The sequence below is a fragment of the Sus scrofa genome, chromosome 1 (genome assembly GCF_054392235.1).
Source record: "Sus scrofa isolate SSC_HxYL_T2T_F1_AM1 chromosome 1, Sscrofa_HxYL_maternal_Yorkshire_Landrace_v2.0, whole genome shotgun sequence".
NCBI lineage: Eukaryota > Metazoa > Chordata > Mammalia > Artiodactyla > Suidae > Sus > Sus scrofa.
Window position 1 is genome coordinate 253168011 of NC_139383.1, and position 22576 is coordinate 253190586.

Genomic DNA, 22576 nt, shown 5'->3' on the forward strand with positions numbered 1-22576 from the left:
TACTAAGAGTTTGCTTTTTTGGTTATTTGGCTTCTAGGCGTAATATTAGTAACATGGTGGCCTTAGGGAACTTTCTTTTAAACAAGCTTTCCTCTCTACCCACACAGTCTTATTTGAGTCCCTTAGTCAGTCAGTAAGCATGTTGGAACAGCACCCAGTGCTTTGCAAGGGTTCATATTGCAGAAGAGTCACGTATGGGTATTTGTAGTTACAGATACTTGACCAGTCTCCAGGGGTGGGGTTTCCAACCCTTTAAACAACCCTGTTGCCTGTTATCAAGCTAACTTTTTGCTCTTAGTGCCAGAATTGATTTTGGTAAGAACGTCTTTCACTGAGAAACAAATAAAATGGAACATAATGGGTCTGCTTCAAATGCTGATAAAATCCAGCAGAACCGCCTGTCGCATGTTACAGAAGATGAAGACCAAGACGCCGCTCTTACCATTGTGACTGTCCTGGACAAAGTGGCTGCCATTGTGGACAGTGTGCAGGCAAGCCAGAAGAGGATAGAGGAGAGACACAGAGAGATGGAAAATGCCATAAAGTCCGTCCAGATTGACCTGCTGAAGTTTTCACAGTCACACGGCAACACAAGCTATGTCATTAACAAGTTGTTTGAGAAAACCCGAAAGGTCAGTGCTCACATTAAAGACGTGAAGGCCCGCGTGGAAAAGCAACAAACTCACGTGAAAAAAGTTGAAGCCAAGCAAGAGGAGATAATAAAGAAGAACAAATTCCGTGTGGTAATATTCCAGGTGAGCTTGCACCTGAGCTTAGCTTGATTACTGCCATCATGTGCATCCTTCAATTGCCGAGAGGTCACAGTTTCCAGTGTCACGTTGTAACTGTTGTGTATACGTGTGTGGTGGGATTCTGTGTCATCAGAGAGCTCAGGGTAAAACCATGTCTGTGTTCACCGGTGTACTGTCATGTCAGTGCTTTGAGCTTCTCAACCATTTCGTGAAATGTGAACTGTGGGTCTAGCTGAGTCTATTTCTTGCCTTTGAAACTTAATATTGGTAAGCCTCTTTTGGCGTATTAGCCATATTAGCATGATGCTCTCTCGTATCCTTTGAGAAGATAGAACTAGAAGGTGTCAAAGAAGCCTCTAATTAAAAACACCTCTTTGTTGTATGAAACAAGAAACCGAGGACCTATAGTTCTTTATTATGGAGAGCCCGGAAAGCCCTAAACAACGAAATGTAAACTTTTCATGATGTAGATTTGTCTTTTGGAATTTTTACATATAATAATGTGTAAGCCATAGTGGTAAGAAAAACACTGAACAGATAGTTCTTCTTTATTATTATTTATAGTTATATACATGTAGGAGTCACATAAATAATTTCTTATATTTGATGGTAAAGTTTTTTTACTTAGCTAATTTAAAGTGATAGTTTTTGTGTGGCACTGTATATTGAGCTAAGAAGTTCCTTACTCTGCATTTGACACCCGTATTTTTTGAAATAGGAACACATCCATGGCAAATACCTACTATCTATAATATATTTAAAAACTCACAAATTGAAAGGGAAAAGTTGAACTTTTCTTCATGGTAGAAAATTGGAAAGTCATTATCAATCAGTTTACAAAAGACAAAATAAATGAGCAAAAGTCCACTTTCACCTATTTAAATATTTGCAGTTACTGAAACATACTCTCAGATTTTAAGAGTAGGAGATAATGAGCATTTTCATATTCTGCAGGTAGCAGTATTAATGGGAACATTGCTGGAGGGTGGTTTTGGTAGTATGTGTGAAGAACCTTAAAAATTCACATACATTTTGGCCCCAGAATTTCACGTCAAAGGCTTTGTTGTAAGCGTAAAATCAGGAATGTGTGTGGCGCTGTTCACTCGTGCATATATGCAGTGTTATCACACGGTATTTTAAAATGGATGTATGCCTGTATGCATAGAAAAAAACCTAGAAAAATGAAAACAACGTGAAATAGGAACACAGTTGGATTGCAGGCAGGTATTTGTAAGATACCAAGGATGTCGTCCGTAACTCCCCAGGACTTTCTTTATACTTCAGTCAGTTTTCCGTAGCCCACTGTTGACGTTTAAGGTAACACTGCAATGGAGGAGTGTTATCTTGAATTTGTTTTTAAGAGCCTGTTGGTTATTTAGGAGGAAGAATCAGAGGAAAGAGAAGGGTTGCTTATTTCAAAGGCAGACACGTTAGACTATGCCCTCTAAACATCTTTACCTTTTCCCTCTCCTGTCAGGTCCCTGGAAGCCCTTCTTTAGACTTAAATTTTTTTGGGGGAAAAAAAAAGTCATCTTACTCTCAGAAAGCAGTCTCAGTGTTCTTGTCTATAATGGGGATGTAGATTTCGTACTGAAGGATGTGGTATTCATTCTTGAAGTTGCTTTCCAAGGACATTAACGGTAATGGTATATTTCACCCTCCCTGTGCATGAGACATGACAGGAAACATTCTTGGTATCCAGCATTTCTCCTGAGAACCTTTGTGTGAAGAGTAGACCAGGTTCTAATTAAGATTTACCAAGGCTATGGAGTTCCGTCGTGGCACAGTGGTTAACAAATCCAACTAGGAACCATGAGGTTGCGGGTTCGATCCCTGCCCTTGCTCAGTGGGTTAAGGACCTGGCATTGCTGTGGCTGTGGTGTAGGCTGGTGGCTACAGCTCCGATTAGACCCTTAGCCTGGGAACCTCCATATGCCGCAGGTGTGGCACTAGAAAGAGGTAAAAAGACCAAAAAAAAAAAAAAAAAAAAAAAAAAATTACCAAGGCTAATAAATAAAGCAGAGAAGTTTCTGAAAAGTAGTAATTGCCTTTTGTTTGTCTCTTGACATAGTTCTTTTTTTTTTTTGTAAAGTTGTTTCTCTCTTCACCTGTTTCCTCCCTGAAACTTGAGCCCCTACAGTTACTTGAATGAACAGAAGATGATATGAAAAAAGTGAGTGAGAGGCACAAGACTATGAAGAGTCTGTGAAGTTAAATTGTTCAGAGTAAGCAGCACTTTGTCAGTAAGCATTTGCTATCTCCTGTGGTGGAAGAGATTGTAAAGAAAAGTTAAAGGCAAATACTAATGGATTCGATGATTCATTAGATGTTAGAACGCTGTATACAGCAGTCACATGGATTTTTCTTAGCCGTTAAAATTCTTGTAATTCATTCTCATAGTTAATATGTATAAGTGGTTATATTGAGATTGTGCCTTCAACTAAAATTAACTTGAAGCTGAGTAATTCAGCTATAGTATACTTTTTATTTCCATTTAATTTTTTCCTCAAAGAGTTTTCCCTTGATAGATCTTTTGGTGGCAGTCTTTATTGGTACTTTATCTCCATGGTTATCTGCTCTTTATCATACAATTAAGATTCCTCTTTGAACATGCTTTCACCTTGATGACTTTCTTACCATGAAAGCCAGGAGGCTTGCTGTATCATCTAACAATTTTTCTTATTAACCACATGCCTTGTGCTTCCCAAATGAGGTATTTGGCCATTCTCTAATGATAAGTCCCAGACTTCTAAATACTTAAAATTCTCCTACCTATATTACTTTGATAATCAAGGCCACCACACTCAGACTCAAGGTTCTTATTTTGTTACAAAAATCATCTTTTTACCTAGATGTTTACATGGAAAGATATGTAATAATTGTATTTGGAAATGAGCTATAATTCAACCCTATAATCAATTTTTTTTTTTTTTTTTTGTCTTTTTGCCATTTCTTGAGCCACTCCCGCGGCATATGGAGGTTCCCAGGCTAGGGGTCTATTCCGAGCTGTAGCTGCCAGCCTATGCCAGAGCCACAGCAACGCCAGATCCAAGCCACTTCTGCGACCTACACCACAGCTCGAGGCAACGCTGGATTGTTAACCCACTGAGCAAGGGCAGGGATCGAACCTGCAACCTCATGGTTCCTAGTCAGATTTGTTAACCACTGCACCACGACGGGAACTCCCCTATAATCAATTTTTGTGATTGATTCACCTGTAACTCCTGGTATCTCCTACCATAGGAGCCGCAACAAATAGATTCACATAAGTACTTTCTCTGACTCTACGTCTGTTTTGTTTTGTTTTGAAAACTGATTTTGTAGAACTTGTGCAGGTGAAGGAAGGGTGTTCCTGAGTTGAACTATAGTGGATTTCTTCCTTCATAGCAGGGTTGTGAGGGGTTTCTCCTTACCCAAGAGTAATCACTTGTTGGCTCCTTTTCTAATTATACTTACTCAGGCCATACCAACCCACTCAGTGCTTCCGAAGCTACTCCCTGTAGCAGGTGTCAGGAAAGGAGACGGATAATGTTGCTGCTTCCAACTGATTCATCAGAGAGCTATGAAATAGCCTGACTTATTTTTTTTTAAGCTCCTAGACTCTCCGATCCTGTAGCCAAAGAATTTAATTTTAAATTAGTATCCAGAGAAAAAGAGTTCCGGGAATACCTTCTTGACTATCAGCCTGATGGCTTTTGGAATATGTGTCAGTATATTTCTTACATAGTAAACTTTTTTGGTGAACAGGTTTAATCTGGATCTGAAGTAGGAGCCCAGTTTCTCTGATACATTTTCATTCATGGTTCACTTAAAAATCTCTTGATTTTTCAAGTTTTTCTTGTTTAGTTTTAGAAATAATCCCTAAATAGTGAGTTGGAGTCCTTCAGCTGCTTTGTTTCTGGGCTGAGTTCTCAAGGTTGCCAGTGTCTGCCGTGTTCCCAAATCCAATTCTCATCCTTATTCTTTTGACACATTTGGCATATTAGCCCCTCCTTCTCTTCTTGAAACATCTTTCCCGTTTGATTTTGGGGGTGACACTGTCTTGGATTTCCTCCTGCCTACTGGCTGAAATTTCTCCTTTTTCTTTTCTTTTTAAAAAAATCTCTTCTTCAGGTCCAAAATCCATTTATCTATCACCAAAATTTAAAAATGTCTAAAAATAAAATTTTTTTGCTGTAACTTATTTGACAGCAAGACCTAGCTTAACCTGAACTCACTTGATGGCAAAAACCCGAGCTCAGGTAGCGTAAGACTGTATATATTCTTTATCCCACCTTAGAGTGAGTGAGTCTTCATGGTTTTTTTTTTTTTTTTTTGCCACAAAAATATTTCTTCCCAAGAGCTCACTGGGAATAGTATATATTATTTCCCCCAAATCTGAACTGTTGTGATTTCTGAAACATACCTTGATTCCAAGGATTCATGAATAATCAATTGAGTGTAGACCCTTTCACTCTGGGTGATTTCTTTCACCTGGTCTCATGATTTTTAGTTTCATCTCTAAGTTAATGAATCTTAAATTTCTGTCTCTTGTCCAGACCTCCCTCCTGAATTTTAGGCTTATATTCCAGGTTGAGCTGCCTCCTGGACCTCTCTGTTTGGATGTACAGTGGGCATCTCTTAAGTCAGCAGGTTTAGTCTCGGCTTCCTCCTGTCTTCCCCTTCTCAGCTAATGGCAAATCTGTCCTTGAGCTGTTCAGGCCATGTACCTGAGATTCATCCTTGATACTCTCCACATCTAAATCTAGCAGCAGATCCTGTTGGTTCCCACCTTCGAAATGGATCTGGAATCAGACCACTTCTCACCACTACCTCTGCCAACACCCTGATCCATCTCTCAACTTGAATGACCTCAGTGGTCTTTAACTGTGCTTCCTGCTTCTTATCTTGCCCCTCAGCAGCCTAGTTTCAACAGGTGGTCCTTTTGCAACATGGGTCAAAGCATGTCACTGTCCTCCTCAGAACTTTTCAGAACGCTTCCTATCACACTCAGATAAGAGCCATGGTCCTTATTATTGGATACCAAGCCCTACATGAGCTCGCCGGCCCTCCCGATACCTTTTACCCTCTTTCCTCCTCCTTTTGCCCCTTGATGACTCTGCTTCAGCCACACTGTCCTCGTTGTTGGTTCTCCTTTCCTCTTAGATGCATGCATTACCTTCATGTCTAGGCTTGAATGTCACCTTATGAATGAGGCCTTTCTGAGCACCCTTCCCTGTCACTGTGTGTCCCCCGTCTCTGCTTTATTTTTTACCTTCACACTTATCACCATCCAACATACTGTGTAAGCATTGTTTATTTCTCTGTTTAGGAATACAGGTTCTGAAGTTCCCATTGTGGCCCAGCAGTAACGAACCCAACTAGTATCCATGAGGATACGGGTTCAATCCCTGGCCTTGCTCAGTGGGTTAAGGATCTGGCATTGCCATGAGCTGTGGTATAGGTCGCAGATGCAGCTTGGATCTGGCGTTGCTGTGGCTGTGGTGTAGGCAGGCAGCTATAGCTCAGATTCAACCCCTAGCCTGGGAACTTCTGCTGCTGGTGCAGCCCTAAAAAGCCAAAAACAAAAAGAAAAAACAAAAAGGACAACACAAAAGACCCCACAGGTTCTTTTACTTTGTTTTATTCCCAGGAGGTTCTCAGTTCCTAGAATATTGACTGGTGCATGGTAGATGCTTCGTAACTATTTGTTGAATGAGGCATATACTTCCTATTGTTCCAACAGTCATTTACTGAGTATACCAATTGTGTACAAGATGCTCTGCTAGATGCTGGGCATTAAACATAAGTAAGGTAAAATCTCTGCTTTCATGGGACCTGTTATTTAGTGAAGACCTCAGGGAGACACAAATGAGTAGAGTTCTAATTCAGTTCAAACTGGTAAATGTTATAAGTAGAGGTATATCAAAGTCATTTGGGTATAAAATGGAGACAGAATTGGTCTCTTGGGGAAGTTGAGAGTATTTGAATTGACTCTTGGAAGATTTCGTTCACAAAGCTGAGAAGAGGTAAAGTATTTAAGTTAGCAAAACCCATATATATTCAAAGGCATGGACTGGTGAAAACAGTTTGAGTTTGAGAAGCTCTGGGTGGTTGTGTGGCTGGACTGGAGGAGTGAGAACATAGGTTTAGCTCAAACTGAAGAGACTTCTAGTCATACTAAAGGATTTGTGCCTTATCCTTTGAGTATTGATGTGCTCCCAAACTTTGAAAGTAGAGAAAGGATGTGATCAGAGCCATGTTTTATAAACATTTCTCAGGAACTGCTTAGATGATGTTTTAGAGGTACAAGTTCTGTACAAATTCAAGTCTGAGGTTATAGGGCCTGAATTAAGATGTTGGGAGAGACTGGAAGAAGGAGGGGAGGGAACAGAAGAGTGATTAGTTATTAAGCAGTGTTATCCACAGTGCTTGGTGACCAGCTGAATATAGAATGAGAGGAGGGAATATTTTGGATGGTAGTTCTGAAATTTCTCGCTATTGGTGCTGAGCATTCCAGGAAAGGGTGGTGGCTGGGTCTTGGTTTTTGGACATGTTAAGTGAGAGGTGCTATGGTGTTATGTTACATCTAGGTGGAGAAGTCTGGTGCTTAGAAATGGGTCTTCATCTTAGAGAAAAGGGGGAGGTGAAGATAAAATATTTGCGAGTCTGCTTACAGTTGGATCTCAAGGCAGAGCAGTGGATAAGGTTGCTCAGGGTGAGCTTGGGCGGGGGTGGGGGGGTGCGTGCTGAGAAAAAGAAACCCTGAGAAATAACCCCATTGAAGGAGCAAGCGGAATGTAAACAGCCCGCAGAGGACACTGAAAAAGGCGTGGCGGGGAGGTCTATGAACACCTGCTAACGCTTAGCTGGCTTTCTCTCTCCTTCAGGAGGAGGTTCAGTGTCCCACGTCCCTGTCTGTTGTGAAAGACAGAAGCCTGACCGAGAGTCCAGAGGAGGAGGACGATGTCTTGGATCCCCCAGTTGATCTGTCTTCAGACGAAGAATATTATGTTGAAGAGAGCAGATCTGCCAGGCTTAGAAAGTCAGGCAAGGAGCGCATTGATAATCTCAAAAAGGCGTTTTCCAAAGAAAACATGCAGAAGACACGGCAGAATTTTGACAAGAAAGTGAATAGGATTAGGACCAGAATAGTGACCCCAGAGAGGAGAGAGCGGCTGCGGCAGTCGGGGGAGAGGTTAAGGCAGTCGGGGGAGAGGCTGAAACAGTCAGGGGAAAGGTTTAAGAAATCTATTTCTAACGCAGCACCCTCGAGGGAAACTTTTAAGATGCGTAGCCTTAGGTCGAAGACTAAAGACCGAGCTGTGGCCGAAGGTCGGGAGGAGATCAGGGAGATGGGTGTGGACATCATTGCCAGGAGCGAGTCTCCAGGTCCCGTCAGCCCGCTCTACACCGAGGTGCTCAGTGAAACGGACCGCGAGGAGGCGAGCCCTGCGCATGCTCCCCGAGGCGGTGGGGAAGCCTCCACCCCCGAGCCTTTAAAAGTTACTTTTAAACCCCAGGTGAAAGTAGAGGATGACGAATCTCTTTTGCTAGATTTAAAACAGTAATTCTAAAGAGAAATTAAATATAATTGTCTCTTTAATCACCAGTTCTGTTTAAATAGTGTACTCGTGTACATGTATATGCCATATAGGAAAACACGTGTGGTATGGCTGTTTCATTTCTTAGGTTTAAAATCATAAAGATAGTACAGATAATAAATACATTTCCTTGTGACTTCCTGGGGAATTCTTTCTTTTTTTTTTTTTTTCTCTCTCTCCCCCAGGGCTTATGCGATTTTAACAGCTTTTTCTCTTAGGTCACTCTCATGGCAGCTGTGGATTTTAAAGTTCCTTTCCCATGTCCACCAGAAAAATAGTTTTCCTAGCGAGGGCCAGTTAGGTGCTTGGTAGTCTGCAAAAAATGAAAGGTAAATTTATGGCCATTTATTTCCAAGTGGACTTTTGATTTTTGGTCAAGGCAAATATTGTGGCCAAGCTTGAAGGGTGATAACTCACATGTGGATTACATCCCTATTTCACATCCCCTTTTGATGCTTTTGCATAAAAACATTGAAGTTCTGGACTTGAGCACCTGATTCTGGCATCACACCTTTGCTTAGAGGGAGCCACTTGGCAGGTCATCTGCCAACGGGCTCACTGATAAAATGGAGAGAGTTCGCCTGTCCTGCCTATCTCAGAGGACTGTTGTGAAGATGAAGGAAATGTTACACATTCTGGGGGAACAGGAACCATTTCCAGAGAAAACAAAACTTGTTCTTCAAAAAACAGAATCAAAATAATTACATCTGAAAAAACCCTGAGCTCCAAGCAGTGAAGACCTAAGTGGGACACACAATAACGGTGGTCTTCAGAAGCTTTTCTTAGGATCAGGAATGAAAAATAAATGTTTGGGTGACATGTTTTTGTCAAGGAGTAAAACCAGACTGTGGGTTTGTGTTGAGTCTGAAGACATTTCTTGGAAAATTCTTTTCCAGTTTTTTTCTGATTCAGATCTCTGATGGACTGGAGCAACAGTGTTTTGAGCAGTGTGAAGCTTGCAAATGTGGCTGTCTTCAAGAGGTCTTTCTAAAGTCACCCCTGGTGCAGTGCTTGGAAATGACCTCAGATGTTTCTGATTTCCAGAGGGAACCCCTCAGGGCCCGTCTATCCAAAACAGTGTTCTTAGGAGTTCATCATAGCTGCTTTTGGAGGAAGCCCAAATCCATCCCCTTACTTGTTAGCTGTAGATCTAGCCAATCCAGAAGTAGATATGATGGCTAAAGAGAGAAATGCTCATTCTGGTTTTGCGCTTGGGTATGTTTAAATCTTCTGGTTCGTAGAAGAAATGATGGAATTGTGGAATTTAAAGAGTTTGAACAACAGTCAGCTTTCAGATCAGTTTTGGATGCTTAAAAATTGTAATGAACACACAAACATACGAATCAGCTTTAAAATATTTATCTCAGTTACTCAGCTATTTGGGTTTGGGAATTTGACTCAGAATCATTTCCTCTTCACTCTGCATGAATACATAAAATTGTGAATTGTTGATCTCTTCACTATCTTTTTATATTGAAAACTAAAGCGTATACAACTTTGAACAATACTTTGAAAGGAATAATTTTTTAAAGATGTTACAGTTTAGAAAGAGCTTGGATGCTTAATAACATATTTCCTTTAAGCTGTAATAAATTTGAATTTTAAAAAGAAGTTATTATAAAGTTTGATGTCAGTGTCCTATTTATAAATAGTTTTATGACTAATAAATACAAACAATATGGCATGAATTTGATATAATAATCCTTCTTCTTTGTTTTCTTTTTTTGCTTTTTAGGGCCACCCCTGCTGCATGTGGAGGTTTCCAGGCTAGGGGTCTAATCGGAGCTACAGCTGCTGGCCACAGCAATGCCAAATCTGAGCCGCATCTGCGGCCTACACCATAGCTCACGGCAATGCCAGATCCTTAACCCAGTGAGCGAGGCCAGGGATCGAACCTGCAACCTCATGGTTCCCAGTCAGATTCATTTTCACTGTGCCACGATGAACACTATAACCCTTCTTATGATAGACAGGTTTCTAGGATAAGTAGAATGTTAAGAAGTTACATGCTTTTGGTTTTTTTTCTGACCTCATGCAGAGCAGATATTGATTGAACTAAGATATTTTTCTGCAATTATCACTGTCAAGGAGTTTTTGTAAAGTACATTTGCTTACTAGCCTATTATATAACCAGACTTGATATGCTGTGAAACACTTCCCACAAAGGTACATTAGAATTTTGATGTACGAGACATTATAACTTGGTCAGGTCTTTATCATGGTAGACTTGGAGCAGTTTCATGTTCCCAGAGGTTCATTGTAACTTACACTGCTTTCTTGGTACTAGGATTTCCCCCTTTGTGTTTCTTCTGTTTCTCAATATTTCTTCCTCTATTTAGAGCATTCCTCAGTTCCACATTCATAACTTTTTCTCTTTTCTCCCTGTTTTCATGACATAAAAAATGTCTGTATGGAGTTCCCTGATGGTGTAACAGAGTAAGGATCCTGTGTTGTCATTGCTGTGGCACAGGTTTAATCCCTGGCTCTTGAACTTACGTGTGCTGTGAGTGTGGCCAAAAAAAAAAAAAAAAAAAAATTCTTTATTATAGGCTGCAAAATCACACATCCCCAATTAATGTAAGAAATTTTCTTTTCAACATTCTCTATTTTTAAAGTTTCAGACAACACAGATTTTTCTACTCATTTTACTCTTCTGTGTTTTTGAAATTTTAAACATGTTAGATTGTAAACAACTGAAATAAAACCATTTGTTGGGTTGCTTCCCCTTTTCTTTCTTTGAGGCAGAACAATGCAACATCTGTAGACACTTGGTGTGGAACCTAGTCTCAAATTCTTCTACAGAATAGACAGAGAAGGTAAGTGCAGCTCTGTCTCCTGCACTTGATGGATTCAGAGGCTTTCAGAGTTTCTGGTGGCCTGTTTCTGGCTCATAGGTTAGAGAAATAGGCCCAGTGCAAAATAGTGATAGGAGCATGAATATCCAGCTTGCTGAGTATGTATTTGTGGTATGTATGAACTCGCTTGAACAAGTTTTCATAAATTAAAAATATAAACCAAAACGTAGTATTTTCATTTTGACTTTATTATTTTGTTTTGTTTTGTTTTTTAGCTGTGCCCACAGCATGTGGAAGTTCCCGGGCCAGGGACTGAACCCACACCACAGCAGCAACCTGGGCTGCTGTGGCGATAGTGCTGGACCCTTAACCCACTGTGCCACAAGGGAACTCCTATTTTGACTTTATTCCTTGTCTGTCATGTACATTTAAGGGTTTGCTTCATAACACTGAAGTTCACTGTAAGTCTATCACCTAGAGGGTATAAAAGTCATGTTATATAAAATATCACACAGAATCACTCTTAACTGCAGTTTCCTCACAAGAAAGTATTGTTTTTCTTTTGAGACATGTTTTCTCTAACTTTTATTGAACCTACTAAACAAATTATAGGTTTCAATCCCAAAGTAACTGCTCTGGCCTATCTGAGTCAAGACTAGGGGGAATGACTCCCATGGTCTCATCCTCAGCTCTGTTGGAATTTGGAATTTGGGGCACACCAGTACCTGGTTTATGGTGAGTGAAAAACAAAGATGCCTTAGTGCTGAATTTTGTTGTGTCCTTGTGACCACTTCTGAGTTAATGTGATTTCTGAGGATTTACAGCTTTCCTTAGCAAGTCAGAATCATTTAGTGTAGTTCATGGGAAGAGGAGGTGTAGGATAACTACCTCTTCACTGTGAGTCTCTTAGGACATCCAAGGATTCCCGAGAGGATAGAAAAGAGTGGCAGAATATCCTTAGGCTTTGGATTTATTTTGAGCATCTTCCTAAAATCAGCTGTGCTGGACAAGGACTCTCCCAGACTGCTCTGCCACTTGATGCCTTTGCTTATGCCATTTGGTCTGGGAGATGACTTTCAAGTCCAGTGATAATGTCCATTTCCTCCTTTTAGCTTTCCTGGGTCACCTCCCACCCCTTAGGAAGGGCTTGATTAATTACTCCTGTATTCAATATACATAGCACCTCTATATGCCAGATTCTATGTGAGGATTCAAAGAACATAGTCCTTGGAAGTTCCCATTGTGGCTCAGTGGGTTGAGAACCTGACTAGTATCCATGAGGATGGGGATTCAATCCCTGGCCTTGCTCAGTGGGTTAAGGATTTGGCGTTGCTGCAAGCCATGATATAGGTCTCAGATGTGGCTCAGATCTGATGTTGCTGCGGTTGTGTAGGCTGTCAATTGCACCTCTGATTTGACCCATACCTTAGGAGCCTCCAAATGCCGCAGGTGCAGCCTAAAAAAAAAAAAAAAAAAAAAAAGAATGTAGTCCTTGTCCTACCTCCTTCCCTTTCCCAAACCTTATCTCAGGCTCACTGTGTTGAGCAAAAATTCAGCAATGTGCTAGTGCTGTGTATAAGATAATGGTACTGTAGAGATGGAAGAGAAGATGTTATAGATTTTGATTATAGGAGTTCCCGTCGTGGCACAGTGGTTAACGAATCCGACTAGGAACCATGAGGTTGCAGGTTCGGTCCCTGCCCTTGCTCAGTGGGTTAACGATCCGGCGTTGCCGTGAGCTGTGGTGTAGGTTGCAGACGCGGCTCAGATCCCGCGTTGCTGTGGCTCTGGCATAGGCCGGTGGCTACAGCTCCGATTCGAACCCTAGCCTGGGAACCTCCATATGCCGCGGGAGCGGCCCAAGAAATAGCAACAACAACAAAAGACAAAAGACCAAAAAAAAAAAAAAAAAGATTTTGATTATACATCATACCACTTATCATGTTTTAGTTCATGTGTGCGACTGTTTTCTAGAATAGATGGCGCTTTTCAGGGGCAGGCACCCTATTCTGCTCATCTTTGGGTGCCCAGCACTTGGGGAGCCTCCTGAATGCTAGCCATCATTAGGTATCTTGGATCCATGATAGACAGGTAACCCAACATCATTGCACAATGTGATTAGAGCCTCAGATTTAAGAGAGGATGATGAGAGCATAGAGAGAGAACATCTAAGAAGCTGGGGGAGGGTTATCAGGGAAAGCTAGAGAAAATAGTATTCACTTGGCATTTGAAGGCCAATCAATAGCTAAAAACAGACTTCAAGGCAAGATGCAGCTGGAGAGGCTGTACGAAGGTGTTTTGGATTTTATGTACAAGGCCTTAGAGAGCCAAGGAGATTTGAAGCCCTGGAGTGCTGAGATTTGATGTTTGTGAAAGGATGCTCTGTTAACACACCAGGAGCAGAGAGACCAGTTACTCTGGTCCTTGCATTTTTCCAGGTAAGAGAGTAACGCCTGACCTTAAGCTGTAACAGAGCTCTGAATGGGATAAACTTAAATGTGGGTTGTGATGGGGAGCAAATGATTGCCAGGTTTCTGCCTAGGTGAGTGCTCCTGCTTATTCACTGAGATAGGATATATGGTATCCCATTTGGAAACTCTAATAGAGCACTCTCCCGAGGGCCCTCTTACTCTTCGCTCTGACAGCCTTTGTTGACAGGCCCATGCATAGCCTGAGAAACAAAAGGGAGCCAGGCACATAACTACAGAAGCTTCCACACTAGAGTTCTGTCTGGTCAAGCCCTTGTGGCCCTCACCCATGCTTGAAGAAAGCCTGATTCAGAATGATTCTCTCCTGGTTTTAGCAAGGGCCTTGCCTCTCCACCAGGACTCTAAAGTCCTTGGGAAGTGGCATAGCCTTTCAGGTCTAAGGCCATCGTGAGAGCTTCTCTCCCATCTGTACCTTCGCTCAAGGCCAGATTTTTGTCTGCTCATTGTGTGGTCCAAAGAAAAGCTACCCTTGATTCTAAGAATGGATGTTTTTGGTTCGTTCGTTTGTTTCTTTTTTTCTAATCTCAGTTATTGTTTGGCACCTGAGGATTCTAGCCAAAGCTGTGCTTGGTATTGCAGCTGATGCTACAGTAAAAGCTGTTGTAACCTGGTACCTTGTCCAAGGCCAATCGCCTGGGTTCATGCAGCCACTCGGCTGCCATGGTTGCTGTGAGAGCCTCCATCTCATCGTGAGTGCTTCGGTTTCAAATGTCACCCTTTGGTGTCTATCATGTTAGATATGACCACGACATTCCAAATCTATTACTGGTTCAAGATGGGCTTTGATGCAACCCGTTTCTCTTCTCTTCCAAGGTTCTGCCTGATGAAAGAGGTCATATAAGGATCACCAGCAAAATGGATCACAAAGGTGTCATCTTATTACTGGCTGGCCAAATGTCCAATAAATCCCCTAAATGTAGAGTATCTGGTAAATTCGGTGGGAGAATGCCTCTTAGACCTAAGACGGGAGAAAGACTTTGTCTGGGAACCAGCATGCTCTCGTGTGGCAGTAGAGAAGGCAACATTTGTGGAGCCGAGGCAGGGTCCATTTTATCACCTAGCAGTGAAACCCACAGGCTGGCCTCACATACTCAGCCAGGAGGTGAAGGGGATGGCGGGGACCCCACCCCCACCCCGGTGCCAGGCCTACTGAGGAACCCAGCTCAGGTGGGCAGGTAGTAGGGAGATGGGAGGCAGAGAGACTGGGGCTTCTGGCCCAGAAAACCCACCGCACCAGAACATAAGGTCCGATTGGAAGCCATAACCTGTATTGTGCTGTTGTGGCCTAATGTAGAGTTAAACGTAGCCCAGGGAAGGTAGCTCCTGCCGAGAAGGCCTATTTTGGATCCACTGAATTGAGGTGCTAATCTTCAATGACCATGTGGAGGGCAGGCAAGGAGGATATTAACAGATCCCAGGCCAGAGGAGAGGGCAGATCCACACGCTTGTTAGAGGAAGCACAGGTCAGTGAAATTGTGGGGTTTTGTGAGCACATTCTGGTGGTTTGAGTTTGAAAGAAGAACTGGATAAAGATGTCCTTAAAGAAAGGAAGAGGTAAAGAAGTTGGCTGACTTGTAAGTTAAGCTATTCTTCCTAATGATTCTTCTTGGACCCTCATTTCAAGAACTGTCTCCTCATCAGTCTGTGACTCTTACCACCTTTGTAAGGGCAAGAATTCTCTATCAAACACTGGTTTCCACACCTCCCTGATGTAATTCACTAAATATTGTTCTCAGCTTAAATTTAGAACTACAGTGAGCCCCACAGTCTGGAGGGTTTAGTCCAGTTTCTTGCTGTAAGCCCATTAAGGTAATACTTAATGGCTGCAGCTTGCATATAGCTTATTAATATCACAACGTTAATAAGCAGCCAAGTTATTTTATAATCTCATAGGCTAATATTCCTAATTTATCGGAGTCTTATTCAGCCTTTTACCTGAATAAGCTTTAGAGTTTCAAACTATGCAGATAGGTTGTTTTAGGGTAAAATAAAATCCACTGAAATGAGTTTGACACTTTAATTGTACCAGCACCTTTCAAGTGACCACATTTATTTGGACAGTTTCCGTAAGGAGAAGAAATATATGAACAGAATTATGCATGGGGTATCTTGGCTGTCGTTCAAAGCAATGGAGAAGATTCATATGCTTGTCAACTGTTAAGAAATAGGACTACATTTTCTTCAAGAGGAGAGAAAATATCCAATTAAACCATAGGTTGTAGATGAAGACAGTACCCCCAAATTTTCTCTACTTGAAACTCATACATCTTTCTCACATGAAATCACCAGCGTTACAGGCAAACCTGTATTGGAGCATAAAATTACTTAAGATTACTAATCATTCTCCCATATTCTTTAAAAAAAAATCATCTTCCAGTAATAATCTCCTTTAAGCATCTCTTTTTTTTTCTTCTCCAAAATGACATCTGTGAGGGTAGACAGCCAGAAAGAGACTAAATAATTGATTAGGGAGCAAAGGAGCCTGAAGTTACTTCCATGGTTTGATGGAGACCACATATGCATTCAGTGGACTATTTTTCTTGACTTTCAAAATTTTGTGCAGAAAAGGCATGGTTATTACAGTTCCCGCCCCATACCCCAGAGGCTCAGGATATTGGAATGGGGAGAATGGACATAGAAATCATGAAATTTAGTCATGAGTCTTCAGGCAACAACAACAGACAAACAAACCCACTCAACTCCAACAACAACAACAACAACAAACGAATTAACCCACTCAGCTCCAAATTAAAGATTAAAGCCAGGAACACCTTTAAATAGTGCAGATTGAAGAATAAGGGTAACTAGGTAGTCTCCATTGTTACTGAGAACAAAACAACATAAATGAGGAAGGAAAGGCTGGGGAAGGGAATCATGTTATCCACAAAGAAAGGCTACTGTGTATATACATCTTCAGAAGGTTTAAGAATTGAAAATCTTTTATTTGGAGACAGGGTAGTAAATGAAATGCCCAAGGATAAACACACACATCATATTTTTGTTGTTCCCTAGTTTATTTTTTTTAATTTTTAATTTTTTTGGTCGATTTGGGGCCACTCTTTCAGCATATAGAGGTTCCCAGGCTAGGGGTCATATCAGAGCTGTAGCTGCCGGCCTACGCCACAGCCATAGCAATGCAGGAACTTTAACCCACTGATTGAGGCCAGGGATCGAACCTGAGTCCTCATGGATACCAGTAGGGTTTGTTAACTGCTGAGCCATGACGGGAACTCCAGTTCCATAATTTCTTACAGTGTACAGCCATGGTTGTCATATTCATGTTGTTCTTTTTGTAAAACCTTTTAAGATACTGTGCATGCTTTCTCACTGGGATTTTATGAGTTAAAGAGCAAGAGACTATATTTCTCATCAGTAAGATAATGTCTTATTATCTTGTACCTCCCGTAATTCAATGCCTTCTTTATATTAGGTATTTAATAAGTATTTATTGAATGAAAACAAATGAATTTTTGAAGTATGATATCTTTTCTGAATATCTTTGAATTAAGGTCATTTATTTGGAATTTACTGGGCATCTCTCATAAGCCTGGTACTTTAATAGGCTCTGGGGAAAAAGCAGCAAACAAGATGAGTTGCTGCTTTCAGAGAGCTAAATTAACATTCCAGAGTGAGACTAATAATCAAGTAAATATATGTTAGGCAGTGAAAAGTGTTAAGGAGAAATCTAAGTCACAGTAAGGTCGGTGGGCATTATAGGTGGGTGGTGCTGGATGGGTGCTGGTTTGCAAATGGTGTCCAGGAAGACCTCTGAGAAGGTGGTCTGAATTGAATGCGTCAACCATGCAAGAATTCCTTGTGAAGTGTTTCAGGTGTGTTCGGAGATTGTGTGGCTGAAGTGGGTGAGGATGGAAGGGTGCAACAAGTACAGTGTTAGATAGGCTGTGGTAAGGAGTTTGCTTTTTATTCTGTAAAAGAGGGAGGCATATTGGGACCTGTTGAGCAGAGCAGTGATATGATGTAATTTATTGATCAGATTAATTGATCTAATTATTTATACCCATTGAAAAATCAAACCACCCTGTTCATTCAAAAAGCTCACTACAGTTCCTGTCTTAGTTCATACTGCAAAGGAAACTATCCAAACTCCCCAGACTTCCCCATCTATCCCTTCTCCTTAGCAGTTGACTCCTTTGCCGCAGCCCAGGAACCTCACTGCAGCTCAAGGCTGACATCTTGTGGATATTTTCATAATTGCTTATAAATCTGCAAATTGGAACATACCAGCTCTTGATAGGAATAGAGGGCGAGATTTAACATAGAAAATCACAAACAGGATGAGAAAACAATCACAATATCCTTAGGAGAAGATTACAATAGATTTGTCTCTTTGTTTTTCTTTGGCTTATATTCAGGTAAGTTTGCATTCCTTTAGCAAGTATTTGTTAAAACTGTTAGGTTTAGCCGCCAGAAGATTGTGGCATCAGAATAAAGGCTGCTAAGGGAAGAATAAGTCAAGAGCAGATGGAATCACCAGGAGAAAGTGTCTGGGTGCTCTGGTTCTAGGGGTGTCCCTCAAAAGGTTGCCTTTGATTTGCTGTGTGGTATCTAAGGGTGTGTGTTCCATACTTGGCCTGGAGTCCGTTTGACACTGATTTGCAAAAGGGCTCATGAGTGGGCATAGTGGGATGAAGTCCAAGGCATTGGGGAAATATTCAAAGGCAGGTGCAGTGATGAGTTTCCTAAAGTTTAAGTGGAGTATTTAGTGCAGGAGTCAAGAGCTTTAACTTTATAATTGGATATCTGGCTTCATGTCTTACTCTGTCATTTGCATACTGACTGTTGGAACTTGGGTGAGCTGCACTCTGTATCTCAGTTTCTAAATGGTACCCACTTTGTAAAGGTGCTTTATTAAGTCAGGTAATTTATGCAAAGCACTTAACATGCTGGCATTAAGTAAGCTGTCAGTAACAGCTAGGTGTTACTTTTCAGAGGAACCATGAGTAGCCATTAGAGGTAGAGAAGCAGGCTATTGTAGTAATAATAGTATCTGTATTAAAAAAAACCTTTTTTTGCTCCCAGCACTTAACATGAGCAGAATTTAGATTTTATCCATTTCATGTATTTGTATGATCCATTTTATTTTCATTGATTGGGGGTAGTTGAATATTCTTTTAACTACATAAAGATTCAAATTGTTCGGTGGCATTCATTACTTTTAGGGAAAAAGATCCCAAATATTTAGCTTTGCAGGACCTGGCTACTGCTTGCCTCTTCATATCTCTTACTACTTTACCTCTTCACCTTCTGCTTTCCAGTCATGCTGAGACACAGTGGCCTTCTTTTAGGTCCTCCAATACTTTGTCCCACTTGTCTCAGGACCTTTGCTTAGGCAGTTTCCTTGGTCCACATCTCTCCCACTCTCACCCACCCCAACAACCAAACACACACCTAGTAATGCCCACTCGTCTTTCAGATTCAGATTTCAGACGGATGTGGTAATTATTAGAGTCAGGAAGAGCCACAGGAGAGGTAGATATTTCGGTGAGGAGCCAAGACAACAGGATATCTGTGTATAAATGATGGGGAGATGGGCTGAAGAAGGTCCAGTTAGAAAAGTACAAAGTGAAGGCCACAGGGGTGATGACTCATTAGAAGTTCTTGAGAAGGTGAAAGGTGATTGAGTGCGCCAGGATGAATCTTGGGAGAGGTGGAATCAAACTACTACTATCGCCCGAAGGAAAATGAGTAGACATGGAAGCAGTAACAATAGCCACAACTAATTTATGCTCTTTAAGCATCAGGAACTTTCAGTGTTTTCTTTAACCCTTACAAATCATTGAGTACAATACCACCGCACCTGTCCCGAACCAGTGATGCTAAGGGGGCGGGTCCTTGGCTCTGATAGGCTCCCTTCCTCCCCGGAACCCAGCCCAGTCCCCAGGTAGGCGGATGAATGCACCCTTCCGGCCGGGAGGTACTTTGGTGGCGTTCTCCTCCAGGACTGGGCTGTTGCAGAAGTACCCCCTTAACCCTGTGGAAACAGGTTCCGCTGGGAAGCAGGAGGAGTGAAAGCTACCTTTCTCCCAGGTGGCTTACGGGAGCAGGGAAAAGGGACGTGAAATCCGCTGCCTGGTTGATGCATGCGTGCTGCTGGGGCAATGAGTCGGCTCCAGTGCGCAGGCGCAGAGGCCTGCTTGGTGTCGAGTTTCTTTCTCCTGCTGTCTTAGAATCCTAGCTCCTGCCTGACTGGAGTCCCAGGTGACTCTGCAGTTTGGTTTGCACGAATTGTGTTAATAAATTAAGTTGGTAGTAATTTAACAGCCTATCAATAGGGAATTGGTTAATTAAAATATAGCTGTGTACGCATAGTGGAGTTCCCTGGTGGCTTAGTGGGTTAAGGATCCGCCATTGTCACTTTTGTGGCTCCAGTGGCTGTTGTGGCACGGGTTCCATCCCTGGCCCAGGTACTCCGCAAGCCTTGGGTGTGGCAATTAAAAAAGATATGTATACACACACACGGTGGAATATTTTGCAGCCTCGACTGCAAACCAGAAATCTAAAGTGTGTGTGTGTGTGTGTGTGTGTGTGTGTGTGTGTGTGTGTTTTGGTCTCTTTGTAGTGGAAGTACCGATATCCTGTCTTTGAATTGTTATTTATGGCTGGTGGCCAAGATGTTAATTAAAAGCCTTGCAAGTGGGACAAATGCAGTTTCCTTCCCTGGGTTGAATAAGGTTATGAACAAATTGTAGTTATAATGAGAGAAGAGTTTTTCTCACATAATGAGAGGAATTTCCTCTGTGCCAAGTGGGTCTGCGGTAGGGAGCTGGCATGGTGGTTAGCTCTTGGAAAAGAACTTTCCTTAAGGGTCTTTCTCAGAGGTGAGGAGACCTCAGCAGAGAGCCTAGAGCTGAACTGTTAGGAGGGGAGGTTGCCAGGGGGTTTGTAATCGGGGGCTTGCTGGAGGAAAGGCACTGCAGGAAGAACCTCTGAAAGACTGCAAGAAAAAGAATCAGCTAGTGAGGAAGACTCTGCTGTTCTCCACATTTCCCAGGTGGAAGTCAGCGATCCATTGGGACAACTGAACTGTAAGCTCTTAGGGTGCTTTTTTGGAGGCCCCTTGTTAAGCTTGAAGTTAGAGAGGTAGGCCTCTCACACCTACCATCTCTGGTTGGAGGGTTAGCAGGACTCTCTAAAGAAATCATCCAACCCCTTCCAAACTTTACTCTGACCCTTTTATATCTTCTTTATGGGCAGGATGATGGATTTAAGCTTTAAGCCAGGTCCTTCTTTGCAAATCCACCAGGATGGTTTTTTCACAACTGACTCACACCTCCAAAATAGGAAGAGGTTTGGAGTAGTGTTGCAGCATTATCAAAATCGAACTACAAGAAGTGAATAAATACTTTTTTTTTTTTTCTTTTTAGGTTCACACCTGCAGCATATGGAAATTCCCAGGCTAGGAGGAGAATTGGAGCTTCAGCTGCTGGGCTACTCCACAGCCATAGCAATGCCAAATCTGAGCTCATGGGGCAATGCTGGATCCTTAACCCACTGAGCGGGACCAAGGATCAAACCTGTGTCCTCATGGATACTGGTTGGGTTCATTACCACTAAGCCACAATGGGAACTCCAAAAACTTTATGGAAATAAAAGAGCTTGCTTAACTCTATCTCAGGAAACAAGGCTATTCCTAGATTCAGACTTGTCTAAATCCTAGTTCTGCTAAACAAGCAGAGATCAATACTAAGTAATTCTTTCTCAGTGCTCTTTTTATAAGTGCCATTGTATTGAGAATGCATTGTATTGCTGTTGTATTGAGAGAGCTGAAATCAAAGGGGTGCCAAGAGAGGGGAAATGTGCTTTCCCCGTTGACTATTTCAGGCATAACCTATAACTTAGCCACTCTTAGATAATAAGTCCTTGAATCACTTTCAGACCCAAGAGTAGCTTTCTTTGAGTAATTATAATTCCAGTCCATTGTCATAATGATCTAACAACTTTCTTTTATCCATTTGACATCTTTCCTTTCCTTTCAGACCTGGTTAAAAATGATCAAACCACACAGAAGTGTTCACTTAAAAATCACTGCCCCATCCCCTCCCTATCCTCAGTCCTGCTGCCCAGAGGGAGCAGTTAAATACTGTTGTTTATTTTTATGTTTAATAGATTTTAGTTACTTCAACCCTGGCTTCTCAGTTGGTACTAAAATTCCACTACTTGGTGATGCTAATGTTTTGGAAAAATGAGGGGGCTGACTCTTTACAGATAAGCTGTGACCCTTTACCTTCTGCATCTGGACCCTTTCCCGCTGATGATCTTGAGACAGTGGGTAAGTTGAAGGTCTTTGTGAAGGACCAGAAAGCCAGGCTTGCTGGCTGTTAAAAAAAGAAAAAAAAAAAGAAGAAAAACAATGATTCATTTAAAAGCTTTTTAAAAATGAGAGTGATGGTTTGTCACAAGTCATGCTCACTTTACCTTAGTAACTTTTTTTTTTTTTTTTTTGTCTTTTGCCATTTGTTGGGCCGCTCCTGCAGCATATGGAGGTTCCCAGGCTAGGGGTCTAATCGGAGCTGTAGCCACCGGCCTACGCCAGAGCCACAGCAACACTAGATTTGAGCCGTGTCTGTGACCTACACCACAGCTCAGGCCAACGCTGGATCCTTAACCCACTGAGCAAGGCCAGGGATGGAACCCGCAACCTCATGGTTCCTAGTCGGATTCGTTAACCACTGCGCCACGACGGGAACTCCCTTAGTAACTTTTGAGACCCCAAGGCCTGTTCTTGCAAGTCCAGCTGTGGTAGTATTTGCATGGATTGGGTGCAGCTTTGATCGTACTTGATGTGTTTGTGTAAGCCTGGCAAGTCTGTCTCTTGGGAACAATACTACTCCTATGCCTTTGTTTACAAAGAATTAGTTCAGTATGGCTGATGCTGCCAGTCTCTCGTCCTGCTGGGACCCGTGACAGCTGAGCCTCTTCGCTCTCTTAGCCACACC

The 22576-nt window shown here is 42.0% G+C and overlaps 2 protein-coding genes across 2 annotated transcripts in view; both read left to right on the forward strand.

Annotated features, from left to right (window-relative positions):
* Window positions 1–710, forward strand: part of TMEFF1 (transmembrane protein with EGF like and two follistatin like domains 1) — a 102584-nt gene extending 101874 nt beyond the window's left edge. The window contains exon 11 of the transcript XR_014824808.1: window positions 299–710. The gene's annotated coding sequence lies outside the window, so the exon portion shown is untranslated. The remainder of the gene's footprint in view (window positions 1–298) is intronic.
* On the forward strand, window positions 283–10036 carry CAVIN4 (caveolae associated protein 4). Its single transcript, XM_021066698.2, has 2 exons — window positions 283–755; window positions 7622–10036. Exons 1-2 carry the CDS (start codon window positions 348–350, stop codon window positions 8300–8302), a joined length of 1089 nt encoding a protein of 362 aa, XP_020922357.1. The 5' UTR covers window positions 283–347; the 3' UTR covers window positions 8303–10036.
* Window positions 10037–22576: the final 12540 nt, after the last annotated feature.